The sequence below is a fragment of the Morone saxatilis genome, unplaced genomic scaffold, assembly GCF_004916995.1.
Source record: "Morone saxatilis isolate NCDOM2014 unplaced genomic scaffold, NCSU_SB_2.0 Contig18, whole genome shotgun sequence".
NCBI classification, from domain to species: domain Eukaryota; kingdom Metazoa; phylum Chordata; class Actinopteri; family Moronidae; genus Morone; species Morone saxatilis.
In genome coordinates this window covers 14,009,250-14,027,737 of record NW_023339740.1, presented here as the reverse complement: position 1 = coordinate 14,027,737, position 18,488 = coordinate 14,009,250, and the positions used below count along the sequence as shown (strand labels likewise).

General features: G+C 39.6%; 1 protein-coding gene across 1 annotated transcript; it reads left to right on the top strand.

The window, feature by feature from the left end:
• Positions 1-1,446: 1,446 nt before the first annotated feature.
• Positions 1,447-9,620, top strand: LOC118328792 (RNA-binding protein 5-B-like). Its single transcript, XM_035662692.1, has 25 exons — positions 1,447-1,952; positions 2,053-2,106; positions 2,189-2,333; positions 2,450-2,593; positions 3,132-3,201; positions 3,579-3,652; positions 4,417-4,500; positions 4,876-4,936; positions 5,065-5,133; positions 5,222-5,382; positions 5,471-5,568; positions 5,857-5,944; positions 6,217-6,285; positions 6,372-6,444; positions 6,524-6,627; positions 6,735-6,864; positions 6,992-7,083; positions 7,215-7,358; positions 7,441-7,590; positions 7,955-8,029; positions 8,129-8,308; positions 8,515-8,589; positions 8,667-8,767; positions 8,882-9,011; positions 9,198-9,620. The coding sequence occupies exons 2-25, from the start codon at positions 2,090-2,092 to the stop codon at positions 9,321-9,323; spliced, it is 2,460 nt and encodes an 819-aa protein (XP_035518585.1). The 5' UTR covers positions 1,447-1,952; positions 2,053-2,089; the 3' UTR covers positions 9,324-9,620.
• Positions 9,621-18,488: the final 8,868 nt, after the last annotated feature.

Genomic DNA, 18,488 nt, shown 5'->3' with positions numbered 1-18,488 from the left:
GGGACTGCAGCGCCACCCAGCGGTGATGGAGGGGGAGAGCGTCTGCTGCCCGGTCAGCCAGCGTCCGTGTGTTGTTGTGGTCCACGGCAGGGCCCAGGGCGAGCAGCACACAGGGAGGATTAGGTGCAATAACATACGACACCTAATGTCTTTATATGCAACCAAAGACAAGAAGAATCGCATGTTTAAATGGTTTATTCAGTTGTTTGTACATTTGAAATAATGCGAGTTCAAACAGTGTTTACTACAAGTTCACTGATACAAACATAGGAATTCCATGTGATGAAGAGGCAGATAGACGTGCAGAGCAGGGGTGGTAGATATTAACAATGCAGAGGCAAAAAGGGTTGTACCATACTGAAACGATCAGAAGGATCAGTGAAAAATAGAAACATCTCATCTATTTAGAAATGAATGATGGTTGGGAAGATATTGGGATTAGGAAGGACAGTCTACTATTTATGTAATAAGGTTTAATACAAGTAATATGGATTTAAACATCTTTAATTTTTATTCTAAAAGAAGCAAAAAAACAAACATATTGGCCATTTTTAGGCATCTCAAACTGTTACCGTAAATTACTTAAGTAACAGTCAGCGTATAGATTTACATTTGACAGTAATAGATATTATTACTTACACATTTGTAATTAAACTGTAATATGTTTTTAAGTACAGTAGATGTTTTGGTAATGGTAATACAGAGTCATACTAACTGCACCCTGGTATAGGGAACCAGAGTTATTGCACCAGGATAGCATAACCCAATAAGTAATAAGTATGATGTTTGTGCTAACAACAAAGACAACAAACAAAGTTAATCATGTTATACATACTTATTGTTGTTCCTGCTAGAGAACACATTTTGTTCACTGCATGGAGTAATTTGTAAGCCAGACTGCACTGTACCTTTTATCTTGTTTTTAATTTTTGATTTCATTTCTTATTGTTTAAAACTGTTTAGTTTCAGTATTAGTTTTATTTTATTTTGTAATTGTAATATGTGTTAAGGTTATGGCGGTATTTTGTCAGGGGCAAGGTTTAAGAAGTTCAGAATATAGGTACAGTACAAACACTTTGTGAAGGCAATGGCTCACAATCATCCTAGTCTCAATAAACATGTGCATCAATGCCTCCTCATGCTTGTTGTGTTGACAAATCTGACCAGATTAAAGATTAAAACTGAAGACATTTCCTGATTCCCTGGATATTTTAATCGTATTTTAGTTTAGTTTTGTAAGTAAATAATATCCTTTCAGTTTTTTCTTACGTCTAGTTTGTATTATTTATTAGTTAACCTTTCACAGTTTTAGTTTTTTGTTAATGCAACCTGTAATAACCTTTCACTGCACTGTGTTTCCTCTCATTCCCATCTCAACCAGTAGGTGGCGGTAATGTGCAGTTAATCTATTTACCAGCGGTCTTATTAACCGAAGAAGAAATCTCCTCTGCTGACTGACCGGAAGACCTAGAAAAAACCATCCTCATCATTTATTATCAGGTCACTGTCACAACTAACAAGCTGTGTTATTAAAACGGTATGTAACACGAAATAACACTGAGTTGTATCTCCTCCGTCGGTTAACGTAAGCTACGTTATTCAAGGTGACGCTAACTGACACACTCAGACGTTAAAGCTGACGTCAGTCGCTCTTTAGCCTGTTTGTGCTGTTGAAGGGCCACTACACCACTTATCTTGTAGCTAAAGTTCCTGTTGTTTACTTAACGCCAGGATTTAACGCCATTATTGGTCGTTTCAGATGTGGCCCGTTGTTTCCCTGGCTTGGTTTCATCTGTGACCTCAGCCCTCATTATGTTAACAACATACATTTAACGCTGATTGGGGAATTTCAGCCTTCTCGAGCAATGCAGTCGATGTAGGTTTAATCACTGTTTGTTTCTGCTTCTGCGAAGTGACAACAAGTCAGGTTCAGATTAAGTTCCAGTCTTAAAGTAAGCCCTCTGTTCTATCTGTCAGTATATTGTTGAAGAGACACCTGTCTGTTTTTAATGGTGATTAAATGATCAAACACATATTGTGATGTTTCCACAGAATCCCTTGATCAAACGTGTGTCCTCTACACTAAACCATGGGAACTGATAAAAGGTAAGATATGAAACGATGTGGTAGTGGGCCCATATTCAGTGCATTTGTATTTCACGCTGCCACTCATTTATTACTCTTTCAGGCTCAGTCGGTCTGAACGCAGTGGAAGATATGGTTCGGATGGGAGGAGAGATGATCCAGAATGGCCCGAAAGACGACGAGGTAGAGATGTGGAGAGGGATTCGGATCATCGTTGGGGCGATGACAGACGCAGAGACAGTCCAGAGGTGAGTGAGTACGAATAACTTCATTAGCTCATGTTGCTGTCACACCTGTAGTAGAAGAAAACCTCTCGGTCCTAATTTAATAATAACAGCATTATTTGTGTGTGTGTGTGCAATAGAGGGGCAGAAAACGGCGCAATAGTGACAGATCCGACGATGAATACGATGGGGATTATCCGGACCAGCACTACAAAATGGAGCAGGAGGAGGAGAGCAAGACTATTATGCTGAGAGGTCTCCCTCTTAATGTCATGGAGGATGATGTAAGTGTTACTGATGCTGTCAAAGGGGAAAACCACACCAAGATTTGCGTTACAGCAAGGTAGCCTTTTTATATATTTCTAATATATATAGTTCACAAGGAACAGTGAATCACGTGTAAGGACAGTCAGCTCTTAAGGCAAAGGTTTATTGTGTATTCTTACCTGGAGTCATACCTGAGAGCGTCTGTGATTTTAAGAGGTCAGAGGCAACTTCTGCACTGATCTGTTTCATTTGTTGCCCTAAACTGCAGAAACACTTGGTCTGGCATGACTATTTATCCTCCATCAATCAGCTGATTGAGAGAGGTTTTGGTTGCTTTCAGCCTTACCAAAAGTTCTGAGGGTCTGTTCAGGCAATTTGTATGTTTGAGGGAGTCAAATTTACTGTTTACTGAGTGTTACTGTAACCTTTTTCACCCTGCAAGGGGCAGGCGCCATTTCTAAAACTGAAGAAAAAGTTAGATCTTATTGAAACAGACTCTTGTTTTGAAAAGCTTTTGTATGCAAATTAATTTGACTCTCTGCCTCCATTTTCCAGATCCGCTCAGCACTCGAGCAGCTAGAGGGCCCCCAGCCTGTGGAAATTCGCTTGATGAGGAAAAGGAGAGGTGAGTGTTGCTGTTCAGAGGAGTTTCTCATGTTCACCTCCATGCTCCGTCTTATGACCCCCTTTCCTTCCTTTATTGACATCCTTGAGAAAAAGTCTCATATTACAACTGTCAGAGGATCCTTTGTTCATAGGTTGTGTCGTTATGACAATAAGGCCAGGTAAGGAGGTAACTATATGTACTATACCTCTACCTTTTTTTTTGTTTACAGACATTACATGTTATGGTAAACAAAATGTGCCCCCATGCCCTTGACCTTGTAAGCACCCTTCCCACCTCCAGTTTTATTTGGAATTGGACCCTTTTGTGAGTTTGAATGTTGCACCAAAGCATTCTAACTAACACGCCTCCCGTCTATATTTGAATACTGTCTCTAGGTATAAGCCGAGGTTTCGCCTTCGTGGAGTTTTATCGCTTGCAAGATTCTACCCGATGGATGGAGACCAATCAGGTTGCTTTAACAATCACCAAGTTTAGAATTATTCTTGGAGATTAGAGCCCCGATAAACCGACGCATGAGTGACTGACCATTGAGAGTTGTGCAGTATTTGCAGTATACAGAGCTAGAAAGTGTTGCTATTTAGTTGGAAAACTGTAACGTAACTCTGGTTTTTGACATGACACTCTTGGCTGATTAATACTGGTATATAGAAGCTTTTTTAGCCAGAATAAAAGTCTCTCAACAGCTTATTATGCTGTGAATTCAGTGTTGATTCACTGTATAAAAGGTTTTTGCTATTGGAAAGCCAATAAAATCTTTTGTCTGTTCTGTTACTAATATTAACCAAGATACAATGCAGAAAATAAATATGCTGAATAAGGCTTACGCCTCTTCTTATGAAGAGTATACTTCCTGTTCACAGAGTGGCCCATAGCACATTCTGCTCCAGCTCAGTCACTTGGATATTTTCTCATCTCCATTTAAAATCCGAAGACTGGATTGAGAGAGGGACGAGCTGGCAGCACTCCGTTCCCAAACACTAAGAGCTCATTCCCTCATACACAGAACAGCAGCTTTCTCTCTGAACTTGTCTTTCTGCCTCTGTTCCCATTTACTCCATGAGACACTCTACCGAAGCAGCGAGTGTAAATCTAGCCACTTTTTCCCGTTCCAGCTGCTCTCACTCATGGGGTGGGGTAGCGGCAGGACCTCACCTGCCTCTTTGACTCAAATATGTCAGAATTTGAAATAATTTGTGCCTTTTGACTTTGCAGAACAACCTGGTGATTCAGGGGAAGAGCATTGCACTGCACTACAGCAACAGGAGACAGAACGTCGAAAACTGGCTTTGCAATGCAGTGAGTCTAATTTCTAAGTAGTTCAAGTAACTTTAAATTTGCCATTTTTACAGCTACAGAATACAAAAAGAGATATCTGGGTCATACATTGAGTAAAAATACAGTTAAAATTGAAAAAGTACAAAAAATGAAAATAAAATACCATTAAGATAGAATATGTGAGCATGCGTATAAGTTTGTACAGGTTTCACCAGCAGGCCTGTTGGACATGGCCATTAATAGTCGTACTAATATGACAATGTTATGTACCAATTGGTAAATAAGTCAGTATAAAATACATGTATGCTTTATGTACTACACTGTAATCCCAGAATCCAGAATATTTCTTCTTTTCTTTGTTTTTCTTCCTAAAACAATGTCATTGTTTTTTCACAGTGTGGTGTGTACAATTTCCGGAAGAAGCTGAAGTGTTTCAGGTGTGGAGCAACTAAAGTTGGTGAGTTGTTACTTCAACAAACCAGAAGTTTAATTTTTGTTCTGCAAGTATCTTCTCCCTGCACTATTTTAGTGGCTTCCACTAACTCGTGTTAACTCACTCTACTCTACTGTCATTGCTGACTATAGATACAGAGTCTCCGGGTATAAGTGCTTTGAATCCCGAGTCTCAACAGCAAGGAGATTACAATGGAGACAGTGAGTTCTTCACAATATATATTCAAATAATAGTTCCTCCAGTAAACATATTCTAGATTTATTCATTAATGCTTGTTTTTGTTTACAGCCATCATTTTGAGAAACATTGCCCCGCTTTCAACTGTTGATGGAATTTTGAACATATTGGCCTCTTATGCCAACCTGTCAGCAGGCAACATCCGCCTCATCAAAGACAAGCAAACAGGACAGAATAGAGGCTTTGCCTTTGTTCAGCTCTCATCTCCTTTGGTATGTTATTGCTGTAGTCGTGATGTAAGTCTGTATGTTTCCTCTTGGGGGTGTGTCACTTGTGACAGTCTTGCGTCTTCTTTTATAGGAGGCTTCTCAGCTGCTCTCCGTTCTCCAGAGCCTTCAGCCACCTCTAAAACTGGACGGAAAAACAATCGGTGTGGACTATGCCAAGAGTGCTAGGAAGTGAGTCATACACACACATACTGATTTCTATGAATAGAATATTGGCGCCACGTGGGAAGTTTTATCCCCACATCGTTCATGTATTTCTATTTGTTTTGTAGTGCACTGACAAAGAATAAAACTGGTTCACTTATTCAGAAATTGACATTCATAATAACATTTTGCTGGAAGATCCTGCATGGGTTCAGTATGCAAATACAAGTTTAGTTAAAGCAAATGAAGGACTAATTTTCATCCTGCTTGTACTGCAAAATGAAGGTTTAACTAATCGCTCTGTGTCCTGTCCAGAGACTCAGCGCAGCCAGACGGGATCAGAGCTAGTGCTCTCTCTGTTGCCAGCACAGCCATTGCTGCTGCTCAGTGGTCATCCAGCCAGGTATCAGGTTATTACTTGTGCCATTTTGTTTTTCTTATTATCACTTAATGTGATTGATAAAGGCTGAAGGTGGTTGTGTGTAGCTGATATTAATCAGACGTCCTGGCAGAAACAGCATCTTTAATAATAATGAGACTAAAGCTAAATCTAATAACTCGCTGTAATGTAAGATTAATCATGTTGATCTTACTGAGGAAAAACCTCAGTATTTTTTAATTGAGGTTCTTGTGTGTTGTGACTGACTTTTCTCTTATCCCTGTATGTTACTGTAGTTACAGCAAGGTTCAGGTACCACCCTTGACTACATTACTCTTGCAGAGGGCTACGCACAGCAAACACAGGTAAGTTCACCGTCTGTTGTATCGTGACATTGACTTTAACAATAAGGACCAAACGACTGACTTCTTGTTTTTCTTCTCTGATGCAGGGACAGAATTATCAAATATGGCCGCAGCAGCCTGAAGGATTGGCTCCTGTCATTGGAGATGGATTACTCGGAGGTAATACGATCAATCACTATGATATTTTGACTGATTTTCATACAAAAGCTGACATTTTATCATTACCAACTGTCTTTAGCTGCTCCTGAAATGAAGACATTGATCCCTGCAGCCACAGGTGTTGTCATATCTCAGGCGCCTCAGCTTTACCAGCCTGTCTTTATCAGCCAGCCTGCTGTACAGGTAGACATCTACATGTACTGCAAACACAGCTACTAATTCATAATTTACCATTCTGGTGTTGTTTCATGGATCCAAAACCTAATTGCTTTTTTCTCCCTCATTCTCAGTCACATCAATTACTGAGGCCTGTTATTGCAGCACAACCAACTGCTAGTGTCTGCACTGCATCGCAGGTAACACCAGCAGCTTCCACTGTTGTAACTACTGTCTCTGCTCTTCCGACTGTAAACACAACAGGTGAGTTTAGTTACAGTAGCTACATAATGGCTCCTGTGTATGTAAATGAATAGATCATGCTTAGATTCATTTAGATAATTTTTGATGCACATTTCTGTTGCATATGTGCCTCTCTTTGTGTCTGTAGTCGCCCCCGACACCTCCACATACCAGTATGATGAGGCTTCTGGTTACTATTACAATCCACAGGCTGGTCTGTACTACGATCATAGCAGCCAAGTACGTATCCTGTGGTATTACTGTATGTACATAATATACTGCCAAATATAATACTATGCACTGTATGTCATTTATTTTATCCAAAACTGACTGCAGTTTATACAGCGTTTCTCATGCGTGTCCATTAATAGTACTACTATAACTCCGAGACCCAGCAGTACCTCTACTGGGACAGTGAGAAGCAGACGTACATTCCTGCACCGGCTGAATCAGACACAAGCACAGAGCAAGCGTCCAAAGAGAAGAAGAAGCTGAAGAGCAAGTCTGCACAGCAGGTAAACGCTACTTCAAATAAATTCTGTATGACTCATATGTTATCATTTAAGTGGTTTCTGTACTAACTGTTGACAATTGCAGATTGCAAAGGACATGGCGCGTTGGGCAAAAAGTTTCAATAAGCAGAAAGAAAGTTTTAAGAGCAGTTTCCAAAGCTTAGGACCATCCAAGGAGGAGGACAGGAAAGAGTCTGCAGCTGCTGACGCAGGTTTCTTTCTTTTTGAGAAAAAGGTATTTATTGATCCCAGTTAGACCCAAGTATGTTTTGCATTGGATTAGCATCATAGCATACTTGAAACAGTATGAATGTAGACTGAGAGGGGGCAAGCTGGGAAGTCACATTCATCCTACTCATTAATTGACATTAAATATGATATACTTCAAAAAGACTTTGAATATTGAAGATTTCGAATGAAAGCTATACCCCTAACTTGTTTTTTTTTTATTTACTTAATAACAGCTTCTATAATACTAGAAAGTAGCTTTTTATCATAATTAACATAAAATGAGAGACTTGCCTTTGTGTTGTGGACAGTCATATGATAACAAATCTTCTATGTACTGCTTGTTGATAAGATTTGGTGCTTCCTTTTAGCAAACAGGAGGCTTTGACATGCCATCCCTCATGACCGAACAATTCAAGATCACAGAGCTGGACACTTCTACTAAGGTTTGTTTGTGCCTTGTCTTCATGTGCCCATTCCACTACAGATAATAAAAAAGAAATCACTCAAGAAACACTTCATCTCTGTCCATTTTGATATTCCAGTGTGGTCTGGTTGCTGCTCATAACATGGACGGTGGCGCAGAGGAAGGCAGCTCAGATAGAGCAGTGTATGAAGAGGGCAAAATAACAGACTGGAAGAAGATGGTTTGTCTGTTGTGTCGACGGCAGTTCCCCACCAAAGAGGCTCTGCTGCGTCACCAGCAGCTCTCTGACCTCCACAAGGTGAGGATGGTGAAACAGCAGGCGTTTAATCTGCAAGTAGCTATGAATATTCTGGGCGCTGCCATCTGTTCAATGTATAAAGCTTCAATATAAAATGAAACGAATGTTACTGATCTTATAAATCTTGAATATATATATGTGAACATGATATTTATTTTGTTGGTGCACGGTTTTTCCAGTTAAAGAGAATTTTTTTTTTTTTTAAGCAAAACTTGGAAATTCAGAGAAGATCAAAACTCACAGAAGCTGAGCTGGAGGAGCTGGAAAGGAAAGAAACTGAGGTATTTGGCTCACAAATGTATACCCATCAGTAATTTTTGCAATGAGGGACACTCAAGTTTTATGGGTATTTTACCAGCTGAAATACAGAGACAGAGCTGCAGAGAGAAGGGAGAAGTATGGTGTCCCTGAGCCTCCTGCACCGAAGAAGAAATTCTATCAGCCACCAACCCCAACAGTGTGAGTGTAATAGTTTAATACGGGACATTTCATTAGTGTACCCTTGTGATCCTGATGAGTGGTGTTAATGTCTTAACATTTTTTTTCACATCTCTTGACATTCACCTTCAACAGAAACTACGAACAGCCCACCAAAGACGGCCTGACGAGCGATAATATCGGGAACAAAATGTTGCAAGCGATGGGCTGGCAGGAAGGCAAAGGTCTGGGGCGCCACCAACAGGGCATCACGGCTCCCATCTCGGTGAGTTGGCCAACAACAATTCTTTTACATTTGCTTCAAAATAACACTTGTCTCCCCACCAGCTCCTAACAGATGGAATATGCATGTCAATGTGTTCTTTTTCACTCACAAAGCAATTAGTATTGTTACCTAAGGGCTACCTGTGTCCAATCTGTCTCCTCTAATGACTCCGCTTCCTCCCTACAGGCTTCATTAAGGACCAGGGGCACAGGCTTGGGTATTAAGGGAAGCTCATATGAACTATCAGCGTCTGACACCTACAAGGATGCCGTTCGCAAGGCCATGTTCTCACGCTTTACTGAGATAGAGTGAACCGGAGAGAGAAAAGTAATCATACTGAACTGGAAAATATTCATTCTGTGCCCAAATGATCCTGCTGTGAAAAGGATTCCCCTGGACAGACGTAAACTGTAATTTCTATCTTCTTTTTGTATATAAATGATAGTTTTGTTTTATATAGCTATTTATTTTGTCTCTCAAAATGTTTTCTGTTGAATGAACATGTAAATGCTGTATAGTGTTTGTACATAAAATTGTGTGGACCTGCTGAGGTTTTGTTTCTGTGAAAATCAATGTGGTTATTAAACCGAACCTTTGTGCTCAACAGTACTTGTTTGCAAATGTTTCCTACCTTTACAAGAAACATCTCTTTATAAAAAGAATAACATAATAAAAAATGGAAAACATTCACAATGTGCAATGTTTTATACCGTTACATAGATTCCAGGCAGTAGCTTACATTGGTTGATATACTGTCTGTGAACAATACACTGGGGCTTTGTCCCAATTACTGGGCTGTATACCATGAAAAAGTGGGATTTGTGTTAATTAACCCTAATATCAATATCTAAAGGTTGAGATGGTCTGAAACCTTCAGCACAAGCTGTCATTCTTCCAAGTTATCTGACAGTGGTGATTCTTGTCAGGTTTGTATTATAAAAGGATAGTGAGTTGCATGTTGATTTCATGGTTCAGATATGCAGGTTGAGGTTTTTATTGTGACTTGGAAATATTGGCCTGACGATTTTATGTTTTTAAATAATGTTTTAGAATCCCTTTAGACTTTACAGTTTCAGCCTCAGCTATGGTTTTGTTGTGCAGTATGTCCCATAAATCCATGTATAGCTGTGCTTCGTGAAAGAAGTTAAGTGTATCTTGGCTCTTACAGTATGTAAACATAGTGATATGGTCCTCCAGCCTGAAACTACTTATTCTCTGAGCTCTTATTTTATCCATTACATCCACAATCCTTACAGTCTAATAGCTGTTCAGAACAGTCTTTTGTATAGAAATGCTCTATTTCTATGCACATATAGTACAGGTTTATTATTATACAAACTGTAACAACACTGGCAATTTATTGTTTATGAAATGTTGTAAATTAGGTTATTGAACTTTATCTACAAGCTTGTATATCTCTCCCCTGATCTGTTCCACTGTCCTGATCTGACTTGTCCCAAGAGACCGATCATTAAGGTGGGATGTGAGAGAGTTAATCTTCAACAACAACCTACATGTAGAAAAATCCTCCCTGGTTACACTGAATCTCCATCTCTCAGCCACCACTAGATATGCTGTTTATTATTTCAGCCAGAGCCTATTTGGCTGCCTTCATATCCTCTTTCCCGAGGCTTAATGGCCGGCATGTTTCAGCTCTCGCTTCAGTGGGGATGCCAGTGTTTTTAAAGATGCCCCACAGAATCTTTTCTATGTTTGAGAGAGGTCATGATATCTCTCTGCTATTTTCTGGAAAAACCTAATCAGGTTTTTTTTTTTTTATGTGTTGTCTATGTAGATAGTATTTGTATTATTGTATTTTGGGGTGTTTTAAGTGCAATAAAATTCCCCTTATACTCATCACTAGGGGGCAGTGTCACTTTTAAAAGGTTTTTCTTCAACAAGTCAATACTAAACATTACAAGAAAACATTAAAATGCTCCTCTAGCATATGAAAATTTTGTTAGAAAAAAATTGTTTCCATAATTATCAAATTTTTATAGTACATTAATGGTGATGAATGTATTTCTATGCCGATCCTTTGAAGGCTTTTCACATCTATAATTGCTTGTCAGATAAAATCTTTTTTCTATCTTGCTGTGATTGTAGTTTTGTATCTGTGCTGCTGCTTACATCAGCACTGTCTGTCTCTCCGTGACATGATGGTGTCCTCACTGCGGCTGGGCACATGGTGGGGTGGAGAGGGAGGGATTAACATCACTGGTGTTGGGTCATAGTACAACGATCACGATGGTACAGCTAGGGGTTGATTGGAAACATTTCCATTTGTTTTTCCTGAATAAATCCGCCTCTATCGCTACAATCAGAATTTCATGCATCATACCAGGTGGCATGGAAAGGAAGGATGCCAGCTCTTACCCAGGTCTCTTCTTGAGTGACAGCCAAACGGTGCAGATTAACTAACCCTGTAGTAGCAGAATGACAGCTTTGATCTCCCTGTTGATTAATACTGCAGTACAAAATGAACTGTGCTCACTGTCTCGCTGTGTGAATGCCTACTCAGTTTTCACATGGCACTGGCTCAGCTTACCAGAATTTGTGTCAGTTGACTAAGCCGTTTTGCATAACACAGTCAGTGGTCACACTTGTGCTGAATAAAATTGTGAGTAGATGAGGTTGGCATATGTACAGCATGTCCTAAATGTATAGAGAATGGGATACGAATAGGATTTCAACAAATGGACTCTGTTTGTGCCCTAGAAACAGCCTGGCTCCTTAAGTTCATGCACATGTCTGTCTGAATTTGCTGCTGGATGGTTGTGATGTACCGTTAATAGATTCAGTTCGAGCAGATCTTCTGTCCTTGCTCCTGTCATGTATTACTGTGTCACTCTAGAGCAGTTTAGATAACTTAAATCATGCCTTTGTCTCACCAAATAACATTATGTCTTGCCTTTTATATTGCAGAGCACCACAGCTTTAAATTGGAGTCCAACATACTCATTTTCAAAATGTGCAACCCTGATTTAATCTGGAGTCTGTAGGAGAAGCATGAAATGTGGAAATAAATAGGATGATACATATAGTTATAAATGGAATATGCAAAATGGAAGCTGAAAACCAGAACGTAGCTACATCATGAGGCAAAAGCAAAAGGAAATTTTGCATGTGACTTTACAAGTACAAGAACGAAAATGTATCATATAGTCCTTGACAGCATTTTGCATGTGTCTCTTGTTTATTTCCTCGAAGACAATTCTTCTACTGTACATGGCCCAGGCTGTAATTCAATCTTTGCTAATTTATTGCAGTGATGTAACATTAAATCTTTCTTGTGACCTGCTAACGTGCTCGGCCTATAATAAGGAGACAACATGACTGAGCTGTTTTGTTTTGAGGTAGTATTTCATATTCCATGGAACAACTCCATTAACTGTACACAAACAGTTGAAATCAGTTTGAACAGGGAGGTTTTGTGTGCTGTAGGTGGATTGTGTCAAAGCCGCACTGATCCAGAGGACATACTGTACAGTGTTGTGTTTGTCTACGTCTGAAATGTTTGTGTTTCTTTCCTCAGGGATCTAAAAGGAAATACATCTAAGATTATGCTCAGAACAAATGCACGACAAACAGAAGAACCCACACTGGTAATACACTTGTCTCATGCAGGCAAGTCATTTAAAACTTTGGCCAGCTGTCCAAACAGGAGAAAAATGAATTCAATAACTGAGGAACTTATGATCCACACATTCATTTAGAAAGAGTTTAGATGTATTATTGAATCTTAGCATTCATAACATAAGGTATTTCTACTTTATTATTTACTTATTATTCCAAAAATATTTAGGATATTTCTCCCATGGGGGCCCTTAAGACAACTTTCTGATAACATCTGTTTGGGGAATTGAGTCTGTATGTTATTAACCAATAATGGGTATATCTAATTATGTTTGTTATGACTGTTTTAAGAATGCACTAGTATTTGGTGGTGTTACGCACAGGAAATCTTTTATAAATAATGTATTCTCTTAATAAAAGTATTGTTTTGATGATCCAACTTACATTGCATATTTCCATTTGTTTAAATGTTATATTTTTGTATATATCATGTCATGTGCAGATTGTTACACAACCAGTTATACAATCAATAAAATTGTGCAGCTACACAAAGTTCATACAGAGTTCATTTCTGTAGCAGACCCTTATTTGTTACTCACTTTGTCAGGTTTTCATGATTCCTGCAGGTGCCACAGGTTTGTGGTGCAGACGGTGGTTCCCCAAGGTTACACAAAACAGCCGGTAAAGGAATGAAATGTGATGAGAGGTTGGTAAAAATTTGATGAGCTTAAGGAGAAGCTGACCGTGAGAATCCCCTTAATAGTGGGTTCCGTGGAGGCGTTTGAGTGCTATCCAATTTGGGACATATTCTGCCTGGATTAAAAAGCAGATGTGAGGATTATGACATGTAACAAGCTGATTATAATCTGATTGCACAAAATGTTAAAGGAAATTGGTGAAAATGATCAAAGTCACTCGACAATTAAAGATACTTTGATGTACAGAGGTTAAACATTATAGTGGCACTTTGAGGCTGTACTAAAGTACAGTTGTGCTTTAAATTAAATGCTAACACCTGCATGCTAAAATGATTGCATTAGTGTTAATGCTCTGATGTGCCAGCGGGTATTATGTTAACCATATTAGTTTAGCGTGTTAGCATGCTAACAATTGTTAATTAAGAGTAAACACAGTGCAGCTGAGATGGGAATGTAGACTTGCTGGCAATCCATCCAATAGACCTAGATATTTCAGTCTGGAACAAAGTGGTGGACTGACCAAGGCTACGTTCACACTGCAGGCAAAAGTGACCCAGAAGATTTTTTTTGTTCATATCAAAACAGTTTCATTTCATGACAATGTGAACAGCACAAAACACATGGTCATGACACTGCTGTACAAGCAAAACTTTAAAGTTTGCATCATAACCAGTCTGTTTGCTCAAACTCCAAACCATACAGAAGCAGCAGCCACCGCTCCACAAAAAGCCATAATTAAGATTTGGCTCTCATTCTCCTCTTCCTCGTTATCATCTACTCACAAATTCACTAGCTTCCACAGCACATCAAATTATGAATGAAAGGAAAAACACAGACTTCAGTGGCCTCCATGTTTACTTCTTTGTTGTTGTTCTTTTGCGCATGTGGGTCAGTTTAAGACCATGACTTGTTCACACTGGAATCTGATATTGGCCCCATTTAAAGAATAATGTGAACAACCAAACGAAAAACTCACATCTGAACAATAAATCAGAATTGAGCGTTGTGAAAGTAGCTCAGCAGACACTTCCATCCAATGAGTCATGTTGCTAGCATGGCTAAGATTGTATATTATATTATATAATCTGTAACAAAAATGTGCTATGATGATAATCTGAATGTACCATTGATTTGAGCAAGGTCCAAAATAAATTCAAACTTCACAAAAGAGCAGCAGACAATGACACCTGAAAGAATTTCCACCAATGTCCATTTGTAAGATACATTATTTATATTGCAAGCCAACTAAACTACAGAGGTGTTTTTGAAACTTTTATCCCAGAAAATGTTTTTCTTCATCTTTGCTGCTTATACTCTGTTACACCCTGACCTTCCTCCCTCTCTGGGCCTCAACGTTTCAGCTCCCTCCCGGAACGACCAGGCTGCTCCTTCAGGGAATTCCTCCCGCAGAGAGGAATAATGCTCAGGACTCCTCTCTGTCTTGCAGCACTTTGTCTGTGTGTGTGTGTGGCTGTGTGTGTATACTACAGCTCTTTGATGGCAGAAGAGGCTGAGGAGGATGGGCAGGTGGCCCAAGTTTGTGTTTATGTGTGTAGGAGAGGGGACACTTTGTGAACCTCTTCTGTAAAAACTTTCTCAGATGATTGAAGTCTGGAGACAATAACAAACAGCATTCCCCTAGTATGACAGATGTCTCCTCTTGATAAATGCTTCAGAAACTCCCTGATTACTCTAGCTCACTGAATCATTATGTGGCTTCAACATTTACAGTTGCTGACAATATGGCGTGTTGTTTTTAATTACCTGTTGTGTTGAAGCTCAAATTAAATCACCCTCAATAGTATAAATGCGTGATTTAACTAAAACAGCTTGCATTTTAAAGGATCCATCTCCGTGACAAGTTAATGAACTCCAACCACAGTGGCTTGGTTGAAAGCTCATGAAAAGAATCTAGCAAGTAAACCTTGAGTTGGTGTTGTCAAAACCTCTATTTCCAAGACCAAGAGAGAACTTTAACACTTAATTTAAACTGGGATAAACTGTAAAAGTGAAACCACAACAGCTACTGAACTTGCATATCAACAGATCCAGCTAGACTTTAAATTGGGTTGGTTTGTCAAATTATTGATGATTATTTTTATTTTAAAAGTTCATCATTACAAACAGTACATGTATATTCTGAGGTTATAAAACATTCCTCTACACCTAAATCTGCACCCCACTATCATTTCCTGGCCAGCACATTGTCATTACATTATTGCAAATCAAAAGAACGACAATCTCTCTTTATCATATTCTTCTCCTCCTTATTATTTATTCATTGTTTTTATCTAATCACCTGATCAACTGAGCAGGCATGTCATTTTTCTTTAACACCTACAAACTGACTCATGCCTGTAGCCCCCCAGGGCACCATGTCACGTGACGTCCGTGTTAACTGATGTTCACACAGTACGAATGTATAAATATGAGTCATCCCCACACTCAATTCACAACACATTAATAAATCTTCACCAAGACTGCCTATAGTCCTACATAGAGCTATATCTCACTGAAACCAGTTCTCAGGTAATTGCATAACCACATCATTTCCACACTGTAGGCCATGTCGTTTTGGATAATCACACAGTGACTGGCATCTCTTCCCCAAATGATGAATGCACTAGGAGATTGACCTTAATTGAGTTTGATTGCTGCATCTTCTAGCAGGGCTCAGCAAAACAAACTGAATGGGTTTAGTGGTCTGTGACGAGATCTTTTCTTCCCATTTCTCCTAATTATGTACATGGCGGGGGCTGTGTGGCTGTGGAGGAGGGACAGGAGGCCACAAATCAAGCTCAATGGAAGCTCCGAAAAGCACCAAAAATATCAAAAACACAAGATTGCTTTATATTTGATCTCATTGAAGGCAGTTAAGTGGAGATCAGACAGATGATGATGTTATGGTGCAGGATAATAACAGTCTTAGGAAAAGGAGAGGATATTCTGACAGTTTAAAATAATAGGCCAGTTTTTTTGTTTCTTTTTTCTAGACTTGCCTTTGAAAAGTCTAAATCCACTTATGTATTTACCACAGTTAAGCTCATATTGTTATGAAGGTCTTCCTGACCTCCCAGAAGTCACAGGCTCCCTTTGTTTTCAGAAATCCATTCAAAGCTGTTCAGAAGGCTGCGCCGCTTTGTTGATGTGATACATTACGTTCAACAGTGTGTGTATTGCAGTTTGTACAAAGATGAACAAACACTTTCTCTTTGAATGGAAAACACCACATTGTTTTGGTGAGAGCAAGTCAAATACAACTGCTTTTGATCAACAAATCATAACAATAGAGGTAATATAAATGGCACTGGATGTATTGTATATGGAGCTTATATTTTTCCCTATTAAATTACTCTACCTAGTACACGTGCAAAATTTGCCAAAGACCATATTTTTGAAGCATAAAGAGAAATAAGAAATTTTGCATTTATATTACTCAGTATTAATTAGTTTCCAGGATGTTAGTTTCATAATCCGAAATCAGAAACTATTTATGCAGTCCTTTAAACTAACTGCAAGACTCACCTCGTGTCTTTTTAGTTTGTTACTGTAAACACGGTTCTGTCTAAAACTGAGTGATACGTCTCTGCCAGCATTTCTACTGGCCAACAATGAAACCTGCTGATCTAGGTTCTCCTGTGATCTCTGTGCAAACACAGAAAGAGTATGCCTTTCAGTGGAAGTCAATTAGGACAATAAATATTGCCTTGCACGTTTGCATTGCCAGTAGCACGGTTCTAGGGATGGCAATGTTCATCAGTTGGTCAGTCGGTTGGTCTTCTACTCGTCTCCAGGCTGATAACTGCAAAACTAATTGGATGGGTGTTTACGAAATGTTGTGCAGGCATTCATGGTCCCCACAGAATGAATTTTGATCCTCTGATCTTTCATCCAGTGCCACCATCAAGTAAAAGTTTGTGTGATACTAATGGCTGCACAACTAATGCTGCGTTTACAGTTATTTAGCTAATGTTAGCAGGCTAACACACTAACCCAAGATTGTTTCTTTTTGTTTTGTTATGTGTTTGTGTGTGTTTATGGTATTAAAACAACCATGTCCTACTATCTGGAATAAGTATTTTGTGCAACGTGTCCCCCTTTTTTAGTGTAGATGAATTAATTGGCTGATAACCAACCATGTAATGGCTCAAAAATGTAAGGTTATGGAGCACCCTGACATATGAATGTCATGAGCTAAAATACTTCATTAGTTTCATTTACAGCATCTCTGCTCAGTGGTCATCCAACTTGTGTTGCAGAACTTTGCTACACCCAGTTTCTATGGTTACACCTTGCTGCGCTCTGCTCTTGGCAGTCAGAAAGTCCTCTGGAGCACTGCACATGCATCACCTTTTAAGCTGACAGAAAGGTGAGGCAAGGTGAGACTCGTACACGCCATTAAAATAAGAAAGAACAGGGGGAGTTCATACAGCTGAATGAAAACGCTGTGCCTCCAGAACCGGTTGCCAGATGTCCTTTGCTGTTCACCCTCTTCCTCCTCATTACTTGGCAGTGCTTAAATTAGCATACCAACGTGTTTATTTGTGAATAGGAATAGGACACAACCAGAGGAGAGTGCTCTGAAATGAAACGGCAGATTTAAGCACATGCCTTTGTGCACTTGAGATTCTGTCTTTGAACTATAGCATACATCTGTTGAGCTCCTCCGCTGACCTTCCAGGATGCACCAGCCACTTTCTCAGCATCTCTGGCCCTCTCCTCTATGGGTAGCCGTTCCCGCTGTGTCAACCTCTGAGCAGATGCTGAGCTTAATATGTCCCAGGGGTTAAATGTCCTCTGCTTTCCACAAGGTCAGGTTTACACTGCGACGACTTCAAAGACAATCGTGGTTGCTGGTTGAGAGGACAGAATGGCAAACGTGGAAGACATTGCAAGAAACGTCTCATCTCATCATTGAAGATAAAAAAACAACAACAAATGATTGCATGATTGCAAGGTGTGTATGTGCGTGTTGGTATGCACTGGGTAATTCATTCCTAATAAATGACTCAGTATTCAATGGGAAATGTGTGTTTGGCTCTGTTTGCCGCCCCCCTATGAATACAGATACAGGTTCCCAGGATGAGGGTACCTGGTCTAATTTGACTGTAGGTGTGTGTCTTCGTTTTTTCCTCGGTGAACACGAGCTTAGAGGAGAGAGGAAAGAGACGATCCCCGGAGCGCTGTGACATCAAAACGCGCT